We start from the raw sequence: 17384 nt of genomic DNA, 5'->3' as shown, positions 1-17384 counted from the left end.
CCTCATGCATTTTAAGATAAATTGTTCAATTCAAAAGAAGAATTATTAAAAGCACAATATTTATGCTGCAGTTAATCGACATATTAATTTTTTTAATTTATGACAAAATTTATTCTATTATAAATAAAGAGAAGTCATACAAAATAAATTTAGAGCAATTTTTAAAAATATATACTTTATAAAAAAAATTTTGACTTCAAAAAACTTGACGCCATTTAACAAGAATTGCTGCATTTCAACTTTTGCACAAAGATATTTGACAAGAATACTTTTTTCTTGGTCAAGTTACAGAGCTTAATAATCCATTTTCTGAATTTCATGTAAAGTAAACAATTTACTTTTTACTGTTTATTTTTAAATCTACTGCTTACTTTCATAGATTAACTAAAAACTAAACTGTTACTTTTTTCTTCATAATTTTGAAGTAAAAGTATTAACGTACTTAGAAAATGTTGCTGACTGTCCCAAAATGCTTGCAAAGCCATTTTCAATAGTTGAGAGTGCCTCAAAATTTATACGACTGTAACTCATGTCTTGGCTTACAGGGTTCAGATGAATAATAGTCTTTTTTAAATTAGAAGCAAAGAGAGAGGCATCTTTAGGAGTACTTTGGCATAAAGAACCTAAAAGATTAAAAGATATAATGTAAATACCAGACACATAATCATCAACAAGATATAAATTTTTTTTTTATATAGATAAAACAGATTCAAAATACACTATTTAAGGTATAATGAATAATAAAAAAGATGTTATTTAGAATAATTTTTATATAATCAGAATTATTTTCAACAGATTTTTAGATGATGATCAAAACTGATTCAGAACAGTTCAGAAGATGATCAAAACTGATTTAACATGATGCAGGATTTGAAATATAAGATCATGAAAAACAGAAATACAAAGCTTTATTTAAAATTAAGATTAAGCAAGCAGCCATAGCTTGTGCATTCAATCCTATAAATAATTTATTGTTGCTACTTAAAATATTCCTAACAGAATACATTAGAAATGCAAATGAATAATTATTATAAAATTTGATGATGTTGTTAACAACACTGACATCTAGCCCACAAGGTTGCAGAGCTGGCAACCTGGAAGATCTAGCTTTCCACATTTTAAAATGGTAGTTTAAGAAAGCAAAATTTTTTTAAATTTCACCATCACCCAAATACAATACTGCTTTCATTTTTAACATTGTATGTATATCTCTTGATTATTCATATATTGTTGTAGTCAAAAACTTTAATTAAATGCTATAACAAAATCACTATTACAATCAAATCTCAATCCATAGTTTCAGGATCTTTCATTTTCTCGTGTGTCTCATACTGTCATAACAATCCCATCAAAAATGTTTTCCTTATAATGTTAATAATACTCATTTAGAAGTAAGAGATTCAAAAATTACACATGAGGAACTATATTTTCCAAATCCTTCAAATTATTGTTTATGCTGATGATATTGATATTATAGCACGAACCTCTAAAGACCTCAAGCAAGTGTTCCTAGATCTGGAAAGAGAGGGTAAGAAAATGAACCTTTCAATCAGAGCAAAACAAAGTACAGGGTACGTAGCCAAATTTTTCAACAAAAAATAAGCACCTTTTAAGTATTTTTTAAACACTCATACATGATCATGATAAAATAACTAGTTTTTGACAAGGAATTCTTTTCTTGATTATATTAGCCACTAAAAAATGATCCAAGGAATTTTTCGGTTTCATTTCAGAGGGTGAAAAATGAAGCACGAGAGTGCAAAAATCTCACCGAAACCAGCTCACAGGCAGACTCGCAAGTATTTCATCAAACATGTAAAATGATTGGCGCTTTCATACACTATGTACCGACGGTACGCTGAAATAGATTATGGTTGAATGAATTGTGAAATCGTTGAATAGAACAATGTGAAACGTACGCTTTTGCATACTACATGGCGAAATTGACATGTTAAAGTAAAAAAATTTCATTTTCGAAAAGGGAAAATTGAGCACTTTTTTAAAAATGCCTTCAAGGGCTTTTAAAAAACGAAAATAAGCACTTTTTAAAAAGGCTACGCACCATGAAGTATATGCAATTTATTTCCTACACTGATACCTCCACGCACATAGAGATTGGAGAATACAAATTTGAAAGGGTGAACAAATTCCTCCATCTTGGCTCTGAACCCAAAAGTAAAGAGAATAACTGCGGCCAACAGATGCCTTTATGGTCTAAGAAAAATTTCTGACAACATAAAACGGAACACCAAGTTGTTGACATATAAAAGTTTAATCAGGACAGATCTCATGTATGCATCTGAAACTTTGTCCCAGGTCGATGAGAGAACACTCAAAATCTTTGCGAGGAAGATTTTCCGATCCATTTTTGGTGGCTTTTGTGATAACAGAGTTTGGAGAAGGAGAACTAATTCTGAACTTTATGGATTATTCAGAGAACCAGACATTCAGAAGTATCATAAGGTCCAACAGATGAAATTGGCAGGACACATTTTAAGAACGAATGATGATCGAACACCGAAAAAATAAAATTCTGGCGAATCCAATAAATAGGAGTTAGGAGAAGAGGCAGACCGAGATTCAAAGTGACTTAGTCTCAATTAACCCCAGAGACTGGGTGGCTGTGGCGACCAGAAGGATAAACTGGTAACTTCTTGAGAAAGACAGGGTTCATTTAAGACTGTTGAGTTATTGATGATGATGATGAATACCCATTTAGATAATTTTTGAGACTAGCAGATTCCTCAGTCTATCGTTCAGAAATTCTACAGATATTTAACAAAAGTGTTGAAGTATATTTGTCTTAAGAACAGTAACTTCTGATGTTAATAATGAAAAAAATGTGATTTGTTACAGTTTGGGTAAAATGACTTAAACTGGTTTATTCTTCATACATCAGTTGATAAAAATATTGAACAATTGGAGCAAACATTTGCCGAAGGTTTGTCTCAACCTTCAAGACAATGAGGAGCTTCTTGTATTCACACAAACTTTCAGAAAATGAACAGCAATTTGTATCAAACTGACGAAAATTTATTGTTTACCCTGAGAAGAAAGAACCAAAAATTTCCAAATATTTTAAATAATTTTTTTTTCAATTACAATTTATCATACTTTTTTATAAATTTATAAATTTTCGGGTCACTATTTGATATTTTAAGATGACCAGCTTGTTGTTTTCCCGTATCTATCATTCGTAATGAATAGCTCCTTGAGAAACGATAGATCAGGATTCCACCGTATTACTTTGAATGTAGGGGGAAAATCTCCAGCTAAAAGCTGGAGAAGTAGGCAGGTCTAAGATTGTCATAAATAAAAGGAAAAAGAAAACTTATTATAAAGGAAGTGCAATATGATGAAAGGGGCAATTTGATGATGCAGTAAATCCACAGATCATTACCAACTTTTTTGTGCTTCAGTGAAATTGTTTTTTATTTTTATTTTTTAGAAAGTTGGCAAAAGAACTATTTATCATAAAAAAAGAGCAATATTATTTTGTTTCACCAGTTGGAACTTTTTCTTCTTCTTCAAAGTAGGAAGTAAATTTTATCCCTGGATAGTAGTCAACACCCAAAACTTCAGCCTGCTTTCTATCTACTCTATAAACATAAAGAACAATATATATATTTTTCATAAGAGCAGTAATCTACAATTTGATATTGAATAATAATTTACAGTATTTATCATAAAACAATCAAATTATTACATCAATCTGTTATGGTTATTTCTCAGTCCCAGTTAAATATTGCTTATATCGAGCAACAAATGATACAGTGTTATCTAACGTTAAATTGTAATTAAAAAAAGACAGCAGAAAATATAAAAAGTCAGTGAATTATCTGTAATCAATGAAGTTCTCAGATAACAGCAGCAATTATTTAGTTTTTTGTGAGTAGTTACAGGGATTCTAGTGACTTACTGAAATATTTAACCCATTAATGGCCAGTTACTAAAAGGGATAGATGAAAAACATCAATATAAAAAAGTGTTAGTGCATATTTCTTTATACCAAGTGGATATTTGTGTGTTACCTGCCATTTTATTTTGTAAAAAAGCTCTGCACTTTGGCTTCAAGTATAAATATTTCATACCTGCCAACTTTTAATCCTTAAGGATGATTTTCCCCAGTGGTAGTAAATTTAAAATGCAATTTTAGGCAGTAACATTCGCTGTATTTTGAACAAGTTTAAGCAGATTACTACAATAGTATTACATATTAATATATATGCTTAATTTTTTTAAAAATAGTGGATTAAAATATTATAAATTAAGTTTATAAATGCAAGGAATATATAAAGCATATATTTTACCACCACTTTAAATATAGAAATAAAATTTTACGCCAAATGCGTAAAAGTTGGCAGGTATGATATTTAGTAGGTGCAAATATAAGTATTTGTATTATTAATTTAGTATGGTAAACAAAATAAATTTGAATAATAAAACACTTGTTCTACCACTTTTTTCTTTTCTGGGAAAAGAAATTCTGCTTTCAATAAGACACAAGGCACAAATGAATTAAAGTCGCTGTTAAATTAGTGCTTATGCCATTTCCCAGGGCAAGATAAGACTTTTTTTTCACAAAAGAAAATTTTGTACTTTACATTTTACTATATTTTTTGAAATGCAAGACTACTTTTTAATTTTAAATCTTCGAATTCTCTTTTTTACTGGGAAGTGATGAAGTGTTATTTTCCCATTCCTAGTCACATAGTTCAAAAAAAAAAGAAAAAAAGATGGAGATTAATAAAAAAGAAAAGATGCTACTATGCTTTTATTTTTCATTTACTCTTAAATAAAAAATAAAACCATAATAGAACTGACATCAAGTCACTAAAAAAATACTGAAATCTGAAACTTAGTGAACAAATAGAATAAATGGAAGGTTTTTAAAATATAGAACATTTCAAGAATTATTTTTTTGAACTATAAGCAAGTTTTGAAATACAACTGCTAGCGCAGCACTAATTTATATTCCTCTCCCCTCAGGATGTTTTTCTAGTCTTCCTCCTGATGATATTCCCTCTAGAATAATTTGATTTGGTATAGATTTTTTTTTTTTTTTTAAATGTTCACACCACAGAATATTATGTTTCTTTTTAATAAATTTTAGCTCTCAACCACTCACAAACTGTTACCAACACTGCAATTTAGTTTATGAATTTAGTAGAAAAACAGCACCAATAGCAAATAGTACAGCAAATAGCTAATAAATTGATTACATATCTAAAATTTTTTGTTATAATAAGGGAAAAAGGTTAATATAAAAACTGACATGAGATAGATTCAGAATGGGTTATGAATGTAGATTAACGTACTCATATCTGCGAAGCTGTTGTCTCATGATTTCATCTCCGTAAATTAAAGTCATGATTCCTAAGTTTGAACTGTTCCAAGATAAAAAATTTGCAGAAAAAGTGCAGCTAATAACAACCACCTAAAAAGAAGGAAACAATTTTTTAAGATTTCAAATTCTTATATAAAAATCATATAATATTTTGTGATATAGAATTAAAGTAAAATAACAATGCACAAATAATGTAGTTAATAGACACAAAAGACATAACACTTTCACAAGCGATATAGCATCACTGTTAAGAGCATTATTTACACTTTTATTTACTGTTGAATTTAAATAACAAAATTAAAGTTAGCAAACTTTAATGGAAATAATTGCAGTATTTGTGACAAGTTTTTTTCTCGTAAATATAAAATAATTCACCAAATCCATTTTACAGAGAAAAGGGGAATAAAAGGAGATAGAAAGAATGTTATTTGTTTAAATATGATCAAAAAATTCCATTCACTTATTTTTAAATAAGAATAACTTATGGATTAGTTGATTGGATTTGATTGAATGTAAATGTCTAACTATGAAAATTTCAAAATGAGTACAAGTTAGAATTAATAGTAATACATATTTTTTCTCCAGAAAAAGCCTGAGTATTATTCATACTTAGAATGTATTATTCATACTTTGGTTTTATGATTGAAGTTTTAAAAAAATTCTAATTTTCAATACATACAGATTTAGTTTTATAAAAAATTTAGATTGATTTTAACATAATTTTTAACAATTATTTTAGCTGGAAGGTTGAAAACTAAATATCAACCCCATATTCTGAATGGGAAAGGGGAGATGAAAGATTTCTGAAAGATAATTATTAATATAAAGATACATTTTTACCTTATTTTCATTTTCCATCATAACAAATTCTGAAGGTCGCACTGAAATCCTCTCAGTGTAATTATCTGCTCCACCACCTGAAGAACAGTTTAAATTAAAATATGATTCACACATTAAATTACATATTTATCAGGCATTTTTTGGGGGGTAATCACTTGGTGAAAAACAGGGAATCTATACAAGAAAGTGCAGATAATTTGCCTTTTGTATAGTTCCTTAGCTATTGTAACAATTATTTTTACTATTTTTTACAAACAATCTTTAAACCACAGCTGTTGTTATTACCTTCAAAGATAGAAAAATAAACCATATTAAAAGTTTCTCTATCATGCGTGGTCTTTAAAACTATAGAAATAAATGATTTAGGAAAGAATTCAAGATACACTAAGAATTTCGAACTTCCTCATTCAAGAAAGAGTATAGGCAGTCATAAACAGTTAAAGCTACAAGTGCCTAATCTACACTTTAGGAACCAGATGTGGTTTTGACTGGCTAATTTGTAGCAACGATGCTTTGGTAAATTCCTCAAACCAATTTTAATAATGCAAAAAAAAAATTATGACAATTATAAAATTCAAAAGATAACAATTTGATAACAGCAGTTTTATTTATTTAATTTTCAAACCAAAATAAGTTTAAACAAAATAAGATGTTGAAACTCATCAATAATTCAAAACTAATTTTTATTAAGGACCAATTCTATTACAGTACGACCTTGAAAATCCAGACTTCTAAAATTCGGACTCTTATGTCCAGCTCGTCAGAAAAAAAATTCTAAATCAATTTAAAAAAAAAAAAACTTTTAAAACAAAATTTAAATGTAAAAGCACAAAACCGCAACTCTTCTCAAACAACAAAGCAGTGGATGAAGAGGTGGGGGTGGGAAGTGAATTCCAGTCATTTTTATCAGTGCTTTGTAGATAAGGAGTGCAGGAGGTATTCTTTTTTACCACTTTGTTTTTGCATGTGAAGAAAGAAAACTGGTTCTTTCTTAGACTTGAATCTTAGGAGACGGGGACAAATTCTTTCATCCCCCAGTCTCGGCAACAAGAAAAGGTATCAGCTGAAAGTATCAGCTGGTACAGTCTAATCCAATTCAAGTCTAGAAGCATTTGTTTCAGCTATAAGTTGATAGTTTTAAATTCAGCTGGAATTTTAAGCTCATATTTTTTAGTTTTAATTGCTAACATTATGTTATCTAAACGATCAATTATGTAAAAAAATTACGAAAGTTCGAAGAAGAGGAAGCATAATTCACTTTCAATTTAAAAAAAAAAAGTAGAATTACTGTGGAAATATGATTTGGAACTTCAGTGGCTAATCTTTGCCTAGAATATGAACTCGGCAAATCCACTGTTTATGATTTAATAAAACGGAAGGGAAAAAACTGCTGCTTTTCACGAAAAGTGATGTACCTTTAGAAATGGACAAAAGAAAAACCATACGAAAAGCTAACAATGAAGATTTGGATAATATAATGATAGAATGGGTGCGACAAAGAAGAAGTGAGAAAGTGCCTTTGAGTGGCGCAATTAAGGCTCTTCCACAAAGACTTAAAAATTGCCACAGAATAAGACAATAAAAGAATTTGAGGGGAAAATGAGTCAACTGACGTTGAAGCTGCCGAAAATTTTATTGATGAAATTTTCCGAATTTGTAGCTGAAAATTATTCGTTTTTTCAATCAAATATATAATACCAATGAAACTGCTCTCTTCAGGCTCTATGTTCCAAGAAAACCTCCAGCCACAGCAGGTGAAAGATATAAAGGAGAGGATAATTGTGTTGGCATGCGCTAATGCTTCCGGATCTCATCGCATCAAGTTGATGGTAATAGGCAAAAGTGTGCCAGACCCCGAGCATTGAAAAACACTCAAAGTTTACCTGTTGTGTGCAAAGCAAACTAATGTGCAAGGATTTCCCAAGAATTGATGGAAGAGTGATAATTTTGTCCCAAAAGCTCGAGCTCACTGCAATGCTGTTGGGCTTCCGAGCGAAACCAAGATTATCCTCCTCTTAGATAATCGTATTTAGAAATAATTTAATTAACATTTAATTATAATTGTGCAGATTTGCATAGATCGTAATTTTAAGCTACTCTCCGTATCATTCTTAAAATCTCTTCATTCTTAAAATCTGTTATTTATCGTTTGAAGCTCACACTTATGTTAAGTTGTTAAAATTTTATTGGAGGTCAACATATGCGCATTTAGTAGCTAAATCAAAATTAGAAATTTAGATAATTCTATCAATTTAAGTAAGGTATCTAAAATCCGGACGCTCCAAGCAGTGCGGATTTTCGAGGTTGCACCATATATGTAGAAAACTATAATTTTTATTCTAGTTCAAATGTATCACATGCAAACTTTGTAAATACAATTTGCTGTACATCATCCTAATAAATAATCGAGTCATTGTTAATAGTCACAAAAATAAATTAATTGTGGATTCTGAAATCTAAATTATTTTTTTTTCACACTCTACCAAAGAAAAAAAAAGGGGTGTGTTGCCAAGGATAAAACACTAGAATTTAAGTGAAATGCAAAAATTAATTAATATATTAATTTTAAAATTATAGAATAAAGAAATTAGTTTATGCATTTAAAATTTATTATTTATTGTGAGTCTGCACTAATGAGTGACTACTAAATTACTATAAAAAAAAACTCACTTGATAAAACAATTTTGACAAATATGGCTCTTGCACCAGTATTCTGAAGATGAATATTATAAAATGTAAGTTTCCCATTTGTAACTGCCATATCTAAACAATATCCTATTCCCTCTCTCTCAGGAATACCAAGAACTTTCAATTTACCTAATCCACCATATCCACTCACAGGTATCTGAAATATATCAAATAAATTTAAAAGTAAAATTTGAATGATCTATTTATTGTATTGAAAATTTTCATGACATACATTATTTTCTCATAAAGAAAAAGCACTTTGTAATTTAAGAAAATAATCCGAATCAAGAGTTTAGGAAAAAAACTTAGGGAATTAATTGGGATAATAAAAACAATTTAAAATTGTGGTGTAAATCATACTGAAGGTTTATCATTCATACTGAATAGCATACCCAAAAGTCTGGTTAAGAGTTTAGTCATACTGAAGGTTTATCATTCATACTGAATAGCATACCCAAAAGTCCGGTTAAGAGTTTAGTTCCTTCATTTAAAATTTAAAATTTTCCTTCATTTTAAAATTTTGCCCTGTAACTAATTGCCAAGTTGACAACTGAAAACAAGCTAATTGTTTACAAGTGTAATAAATGGCAATACTTAACTTTCCTAAGATGCGATGCATGAACAATTAACTTTACATCTCAGTAGGAACACATGAAAATCCCGAGATCAAAATTTATTCAAAGCAATTTAATTTTTTTTACTCTACCTGGCCTTATGTTTACTAAAGCCAGGTACTAGTTTACAATCCAAACTTGTTTACAACCAAAGAGATTAAAAATGTTTTAAATTTTGATAAAATTTTAAATTAAAAAAATAAAAATACGAATAAAGTATTCTTTTCTTGAAATTTCACAAAACTTACAGAAAACGAGGTTTTCGTATTTTCATATGTTGGTCTTATTCCAAGAATCCCAGAACAGATAACAGCCATGTTTGGAGAGAATACAACACTCACAGGTTTTTCTTCTTTTGCTTCAAGATCAAGAGTAATTGTTTGAGAAGTTTCATTATTTTGGTTCAACAGCTGAAATATAAATGTTATAATATAATAGTCTGCCATATCTAATATAATTCCTTAGCAGTTACATTACATTATTGTAAAACTTTTTTTTAATTTCTAAGAATTTTTAAAAATATACAAAAATTAGGAGAACATTTATTAAACCTGGCCGTCAACTAGAAGAAAAAAAATGCTCGTTTTTTTTTAAGGACAATAAGGAGTCATGTTTTAGTAAAGTAAGAAATATGAAAATTATAATTACTTTGCCTATGTACTGCAAACAATGGAAAATGCTCTTAAAGCAAAGTATGACAGTAGGGTTAAAGAAAAAAGAACATTCGCCTTATTCAATAAATTAATTTAATTATGAAACAAAAAATTTACTTTAACAAGCTAATTTGGTTAATACTAATTATATGTAATTAGAAAAAACAACAGTTTAGGAAATACTGAGCGATGGTCCACACATCTTTGTTAATTTGATTGCAATTAATAATACCAGGTTACAATTAAAATTTATGCCTTTTTCATAAAAAAATAAAATATGATACACTAACAAATCATTATCATATAAACAAAATAACTAGAATGAAATAATCTTATTGACATTTTGTCATGCTGCAATGGATACAACGTCTAGGCAATGCGAGAAAAATTTAGTCTTTATATACTTTACTGGTAAATTTTTGTCTTAATGCACAATGCAACAATTCATACAATTTGCTGGTAACATATATGTATATAGGTAACATATATAGGTTTTATGAATAACTGTATTAAATTAATCAAAATATAAATAACCTGAAAGCTTTGTGAGGCTTCTTTAACAAATAATTTCAACCGGAGTGGCCGACTCAAAGCATTGCGTAGGGTAAAGTTTTTCATTCTGAAATGATTTATTAAAAAAATAATAATAAGTGTATTAAATAAGGAAATTTAATTATAGTGTTAATTAAATAAATTAAAAAGTTTAGACAGAAATTAGACATAACAGAAAGATATTTTTTGCAAAAACACAAATATAGTTCAGTGCAAATAATAAGATACATAGATATAAATATACATTAAACATGCATAGGATTTTTCTTATTAGGCATATCAGAGTATTTTTAAAATAAATACTATACCCCGTAAGATGTTTAAAATGTAACTAACAAGGGAGTTACTGATCTTAAAATTCCCAATTAAAACAAAGTTAATCTAAAATTAAAGTACACGTTTGAAAACCTTAGATAACATACAAATTAGCTGCTAGATCTCTAGGGAAAAATATGCCCCGTTATAGATTCGGTTCATTTACTTTCTAACTAACAAAACTTTCTAGTTTATGTGAAATCATGGTGCAATGGTTATGTTGTCCACCTTTTACCAGAGAGGTCTAAGATTCAAGTCCCAGTTGGGACGATTGAATTTTATCTCTAAATTTCTTTTGTAAAATTTAACAAGGCTCATTCAAAAATGATTGACCTGACATAGAACTCAATTGCATAAAATAAATTGTGTAAGATATACCTGTAGTTAGAGCCTGCTTAGATTAGATACTAAAGTTCTACCCTTAATATTGAACATAAGTAATCTAAGAAAGCCTATCTGACTCACACAGAAAGACCAATATCAACTCCACCCCAGGCAAGGTACTTCTTATTTACTTCAACTATGTTTTTGCATTCATAATGAGACTGTCTTCTGCTGCCAGGTTGTTCTCTTGGAAGTGAATGCCTTGGATTTTGGATTGATCGAACAGATCCAAAGATGTCCACAACTTTAAAAACTTGACCATGAGGTTGAGCTGCTGCTTTCAGTGAACTGACAATAAAATGAGAGCATTAGTAATAGCACATAAACGGGCATATCACAGTTTAAGTTCTATAATTAAAAACTTTCTCCAGCATTCAGACACAGAGTGAAAGAGAAATTTGATAGAAGATCACTATTTTTTGTTTCCAACAGAGTTGATAAGAAGTGAACAGGTTCACTTCTTATCCAACTAAGATCCAACAGAGTTGATTATAATTACAGGTTCGAGTTTTCTTATGCTAAAATTATTCAACACTACTCTTCAGCTACTGACTTAGACCTGTGGGAGTCATTTCATACTTTAAAAAATTCTAATAATTTAGATACAAAACTTTCTAGTATACTATTTTCCACAAATGTTTGGAAATTTATTTTCTTTCAACACATGAGATTTTTCTCTTAAATTGTGTAAGATATACTTGTAGTTAGAGCCTGCTTAGATTAGATACTAAAGTTCTACCCTTAATATTGAACATAAGTAATCTAAGAAAGCCTATCTGACTCACACAGAAAGACCAACACTTATTACTTAGATTTCTCTTCTATTTAATTACCTTGTTCAAACTTGTTTCCCTTTCCCTATTGGTAAACCCTTCCGATCTGAAATTTTCGTCTAATGTCTATATTTCCCTCTTCTTTTCTGAGTTTGCATATAGAAGAAGATTCTTCATTACAGAACCGAAACTGAAGTTAGTTTCTTTATTTGGCATCATTTGCCCCCTCACTTTATTTAGTTTTATTCATAAGTAACAAAGTTTGCTCGATATTCATTAACATTAAAACAAATTAAAATTTGATATGGCAATGTAGTTCAGTCACTTTATTGGCTTTTGTATTTTAATCCAAAATGCCTAGATATGAAAATTTTCATCATCATAATTAAATAAACTTACTTATAAAGAAAATCTTTTAACTATAAATATTTTCTAATTGCAACATTGCAGATATATTGTTTTTACACAAATATACACTGGACTATAGCTGGCAAAATTTAACAAAATTAAAATAGAACAGTGTGACTGAGAGGCTTTAAATATAACTGTTATAATATGGCTTTGTATTAATTTGAATGATTGAATTAAAGTATCAAACAATAATGTTTTATTTTTTAGTTTCAGTATTAAGTGTATATTTATAATCAATTGATTAATTACACATTTAAAGCAAAACTGGACAAAGTTGAATTATTTTTAAGCCTTTTCTGCATTAAGTCATCTAAAGATTATTCAACTTGGGCATAGAGAAATACATCTTAATAATTAACAAAAAATTATATTTAGAGCACTAGTAAATTTTAAGATTTAAGTAATGATATTTTCATACATAAAAATAGATAAACTTGTTTAAATATTTTAAAACTGTTTTGCTACCGTAGATTTTCACTGCTTAAAATCTTTTTAAATACATGACAAATTAACTTAAATTTTTTAAAATTTCAGTGACATAAAAAAGCGAGGAATTTTATTAAAAAAATTCAGCAGACTTAAATTTTTCCCATTTATGGTAAAATGTCTTTGAAATCTCGAGTTATAACGAACACAAATTGATGAAATTCACTCCTGCAAAAATCATTAAAATGAATATACACATCAGATATTTAAAACCTTATTCTGGAATTCAAGCTTAATTTTGATATATATATATATTTCTTTTTGATACGTAGGTTTTTTCCTTTAGTGCTTTTCACAAGGTGATATTTAGTACGTTATTTAGTGTTAATGTTTTCTCCTGCTCTGTTGGTCCTTTCAGTTTTCTTATGAGAAATAACTTATCTTATTCATCTTAAATTTTTTTTCTCAAATACACACACACATTCATATACATATGAAATTTAAATAGTATGAGTAGTTCTAAACATTCAGTATTAGAAACTTTTTAAATAAGACAAATACGAAGAAATACAAAAATATTACTATTGAGCTTCCTGAACTATTGATGAAGAGAAAGTGATGAAAATTGTTGCAGTCTCAGACGGTTGAAGAGATAAAGTGCTTGGGAAGACTGAAACTGTGTTTGGATCTTCTTCGATATGAAGGTCATAAGTTACATGCAGAGGGCCTTGATTCCTGACCATTAAAGATTTCTTTAAAACAATTCCTTCTCGTATGTGAAAGCGTAGTGGATTCTAAAATTTAATTAAAAAATTTGTTTTTTTACTAGGACTTTTTTTTCAAAAAATCAAAGTTATTGAAAATGTACAGAAAAATTTATGTGACGCAAATACCCCTAGTGATTATTTTTTGCTGGTTACGATCCCTCAGTTAAGCAAAATGCATAAACCTAGAGTTTGAATCAGGTTAATTTTTTCTAAAGAATACAAATCAACAACAAAAAACAGAGGCTCATATTCAAGATTTCAAAGCTGCCCCTTTTCCGCCAATATGTGATGGAGGTGGAAGGTCAAATTGGTTATCATTAGATTGTTCTAAAAAAAAAAAAATCGTGAATGCATGCATTTTTATTTTTTTAATCCCATGTATATTTCTAGAGATAGTTGACCATTTCCAAAATTCTTTTACACCCTGTATATCATACTTTTGATTAAGAGCCTAAAATTCTTTGTGCAGAAATCTTAATTCTTAAAAACAATTATTGCCAGCTCAGTGAAGAATTAATCACCAGCAAATATAGTTAGTTTTCAGAAAAAATTTGAAACATAAGTAAACAAAACTAATAAAGTATAATTTGTACAAATAAAGAATATAATTGTAATAAAAGTGAAAAGTAAGACTTATATTTACTTAGATCCTCAAAGACTACTGATTGTTACAGTGGATTTTCAAATAATTTATTTTATCTGTTTGTTATATGATTATTTAAGGTTTTGGCAAAGAAATGTATTATTTCCAGACTTTTTTCTCTGAAAATGAAATTCACTGATTGATTTCAATATCATTTTGTTAGTAATCAGTTTTTTTTGTTTATCAGAACTACAATTTTAATAAATAATAAACTATCAGAATCATAATTGATGTTACACCTTATAATATATTAACAAAATAATTATCAATGAGAAAAATAACCCCATTTTTCGACAAAACAATTTCTCAGAAGTGCAGGATTTTTATTGAATTATTTTGCCTATAAACAATCTAATTAATGGGTAAGACTAGTGATTTGAAATTTTTCTTTAAAATTTTTTAGCCCTACTTTAAGTTCTCTCGGGGTTGCGACCCCCATTTACAAATTTGAATGAAATCTTGCTATAAGAAGTAAAGGCAGGCTCTGGTGTTAATAAACACAAAATGTAACATAGATAAGCATAAAAAATAAAATTATGAATGGGTGTTAAAATAATTTTCTATCAAAGTACAATGAGGATGCTAAAAGTTCATGAATCTCAATATTACTAATAACAAGATTTAGATTTTAGACAAAACTTTAAAAATAAATAAATAAATAAATCAATAGAATGGCACTTTTTTGATTTCCATCAAAACTAAAAAATTTATCAGCAAAAATTTATGGCTCAGTCCTATTGGAGTAAAAAGGTTTTCACAAACCTCAAACATGGTGCGATCATTATTTTTTTCCACACATTTAACGTTGCACAAATAAACAGTAATTGACAGTAGCTACTTATTGTCAATTACTCAGTACTCCAGACTAGTACAAACATTGATATAAGCCATTGACATACCAATGGAAAGATTGCACCATACATCAGACCAAAGAGTTCAGGGTTCATTGTTGTCAAAGAATGATCTTCACAAATTGAGAAAAAAAAATCAAAAGTAATTAGAAATTAATACCTGGGATGGATCAGATAGTACAAGCCTAGTAACTCTAACAGATGCTGATATAATGAAGGATGACAAAACTTCCTTTGTAGTTTCTTTTTCTATAGCTGCAGTGAGAGTGAAATTAACATCCAAGTCACTGTTACCTGTAAAACAAAATTTAAAAAAAAAATATTTAAAATACAATTATGTATAGATAAATAAAATTCAATTATTTTGATAGTTTGGTTGCAATGCAAGTCCGGCAAACTTAATGCAAACACAAACTGCACAAAATAAGTTTGTGCAAACACTAACTGCAGAGTCTAAAAGGCCAATGGTGTGAAATGAGAAAGAATTTGAATAAAAATTGGAGATCCTATCTAAAAAGATTTTGAAAGAGTTTAAATTACAAAATAATTACAAAAAAATTATATAAAATAAGAAAATTTTCAAATCTCTAATTTAACCATTTGCTTACAGTTAAATCAACAAGTGGACTAGTATAGTAGCATGCTAAACACAACATTCAAAAGGTTAATAATTTCTTCTTTTAACAGAATTTTTTTTAATATCATCGTGGACACTTTTGACATTAAAATCTTAATAGTTGTTTTTGCTAGATGGATATATGTTAAGTTTTTAAACAACAATTACACTGATCCTCTTAATCATGCTGTAAAAATAAGTAAATACCAAATCTTTTTCCTAAAAAAAAAAGAGGTAACTTTATTGCTTAATATCGAAATTCTACAAATTTTTAAAATCAAACATGACATACATGTTATGTATGGTTTAATTTATAACAAATTAATTTTCAAGTATATATTTAATGCTTAAGTAAATTAGTTTAAAGAATAAACTTATTAGACATGAATAAATAATTCTGAATTTAAGCATAGAAGACTGTATCAGAATTATACTTTGTTGAACACAAACACAATTCTTGAAAGTTATCTGAAATGTTGAAAACTTTGCATCCTAAAGCAGTTCAGATGAACAATAATCAAAGAATAAATTTTTTAGAGCCAAGAGAATGTAAGTTCTTATTTTTTAAAATTACATAGAAACAATGCAATAAGACAAAGGAATAAGACTCAGAGACAGATGACCTTTCCAATTCTGTATGTTTACTATCATCAAAGTTGAGACAAAAAATAAACTCTCAATGAAATTGAGAGCTTGTCTTGACATACGCTTCTGAAGCTTGGACAGTGACAAAACTGGAGGAAAATTGTATCACAATATTTGAGTGAAAGATTTTACGGAGTATACTTGGTGGTGTAAATGAAAACAATAACTGGAGAAAGAGATTTAACTTTGAACTGTACAAGATTTATAAATAACTCAATGTTATTAAATACAGAAAAATAAATAGAATGAATTGGATGGCCCATGTGATTCGAATGAGTGATGACAATACAATAAAAATATACTGCTTTTTAGATCCACAGGAACAAGAAGGCGGGGAAGGCAGCGGTTGAGATGGGCTGACTCTGTGGAGTCTGATTTTCTTGCAATTAATGAAAAGAATTGGAGATCAAAGATAAATCAGAAGTCATTATGGAGAAATCTTTAGAGGAAGGCATTGGCACATATTGGGCTGTCTGACCAACTAAGATGACATTGAATAGAATTAAAGAATAAATATCTTGAGTAAATTTGACAGTTTCTAGGTCGAACATTTTAGCTCCAACAGGGCCTCAGATCATAGCTACCTGATCTTACTCAATGTTGCCCTAAAAATTATTAATAATCAAGCAACTACAGTTTGTGAACATTAAAAACAACTTACCAGCCTCAAACACAAAAGGTATATCTAAACGAGATGCTTGTAAACCAGAATGTGACCGAGGAAATTCATAGAACATAGATGTCGGAGACACAATTTTCACTCCTTTTTGATGTTTCAATTGATTATCACAAAAGCTTACTCTCATGCTACCCAAGCCCTGAAAGCAGGAAAAAAAAAATGTTTTATGTCATTTCAAGG

The 17384-nt window shown here is 28.8% G+C and overlaps 1 protein-coding gene across 6 annotated transcripts in view; it reads right to left on the bottom strand.

The window, feature by feature from the left end:
- LOC107444724 (centrosomal protein of 192 kDa) overlaps positions 1-17384 on the bottom strand; it is a 69431-nt gene that overhangs the window by 21822 nt on the left and 30225 nt on the right. For all 6 annotated transcript variants that reach the window (XM_043039715.2, XM_043039716.2, XM_043039712.2 and 3 more), the window contains exons 17-27: positions 17187-17343; positions 15425-15558; positions 13586-13797; positions 11475-11681; positions 10677-10761; positions 9738-9899; positions 8858-9032; positions 6188-6264; positions 5319-5437; positions 3505-3599; positions 443-623 (exon numbers count right to left, since the gene is read on the bottom strand). In XM_043039715.2, the coding sequence (XP_042895649.1) occupies positions 443-623; positions 3505-3599; positions 5319-5437; positions 6188-6264; positions 8858-9032; positions 9738-9899; positions 10677-10761; positions 11475-11681; positions 13586-13797; positions 15425-15558; positions 17187-17343 (1604 nt within the window). The remainder of the gene's footprint in view (positions 1-442; positions 624-3504; positions 3600-5318; positions 5438-6187; positions 6265-8857; positions 9033-9737; positions 9900-10676; positions 10762-11474; positions 11682-13585; positions 13798-15424; positions 15559-17186; positions 17344-17384) is intronic.

This window comes from Parasteatoda tepidariorum, chromosome 4, assembly GCF_043381705.1.
Source record: "Parasteatoda tepidariorum isolate YZ-2023 chromosome 4, CAS_Ptep_4.0, whole genome shotgun sequence".
Lineage (NCBI taxonomy): Eukaryota > Metazoa > Arthropoda > Arachnida > Araneae > Theridiidae > Parasteatoda > Parasteatoda tepidariorum.
This window is presented reverse-complemented; position numbering and strand designations above follow the sequence as displayed.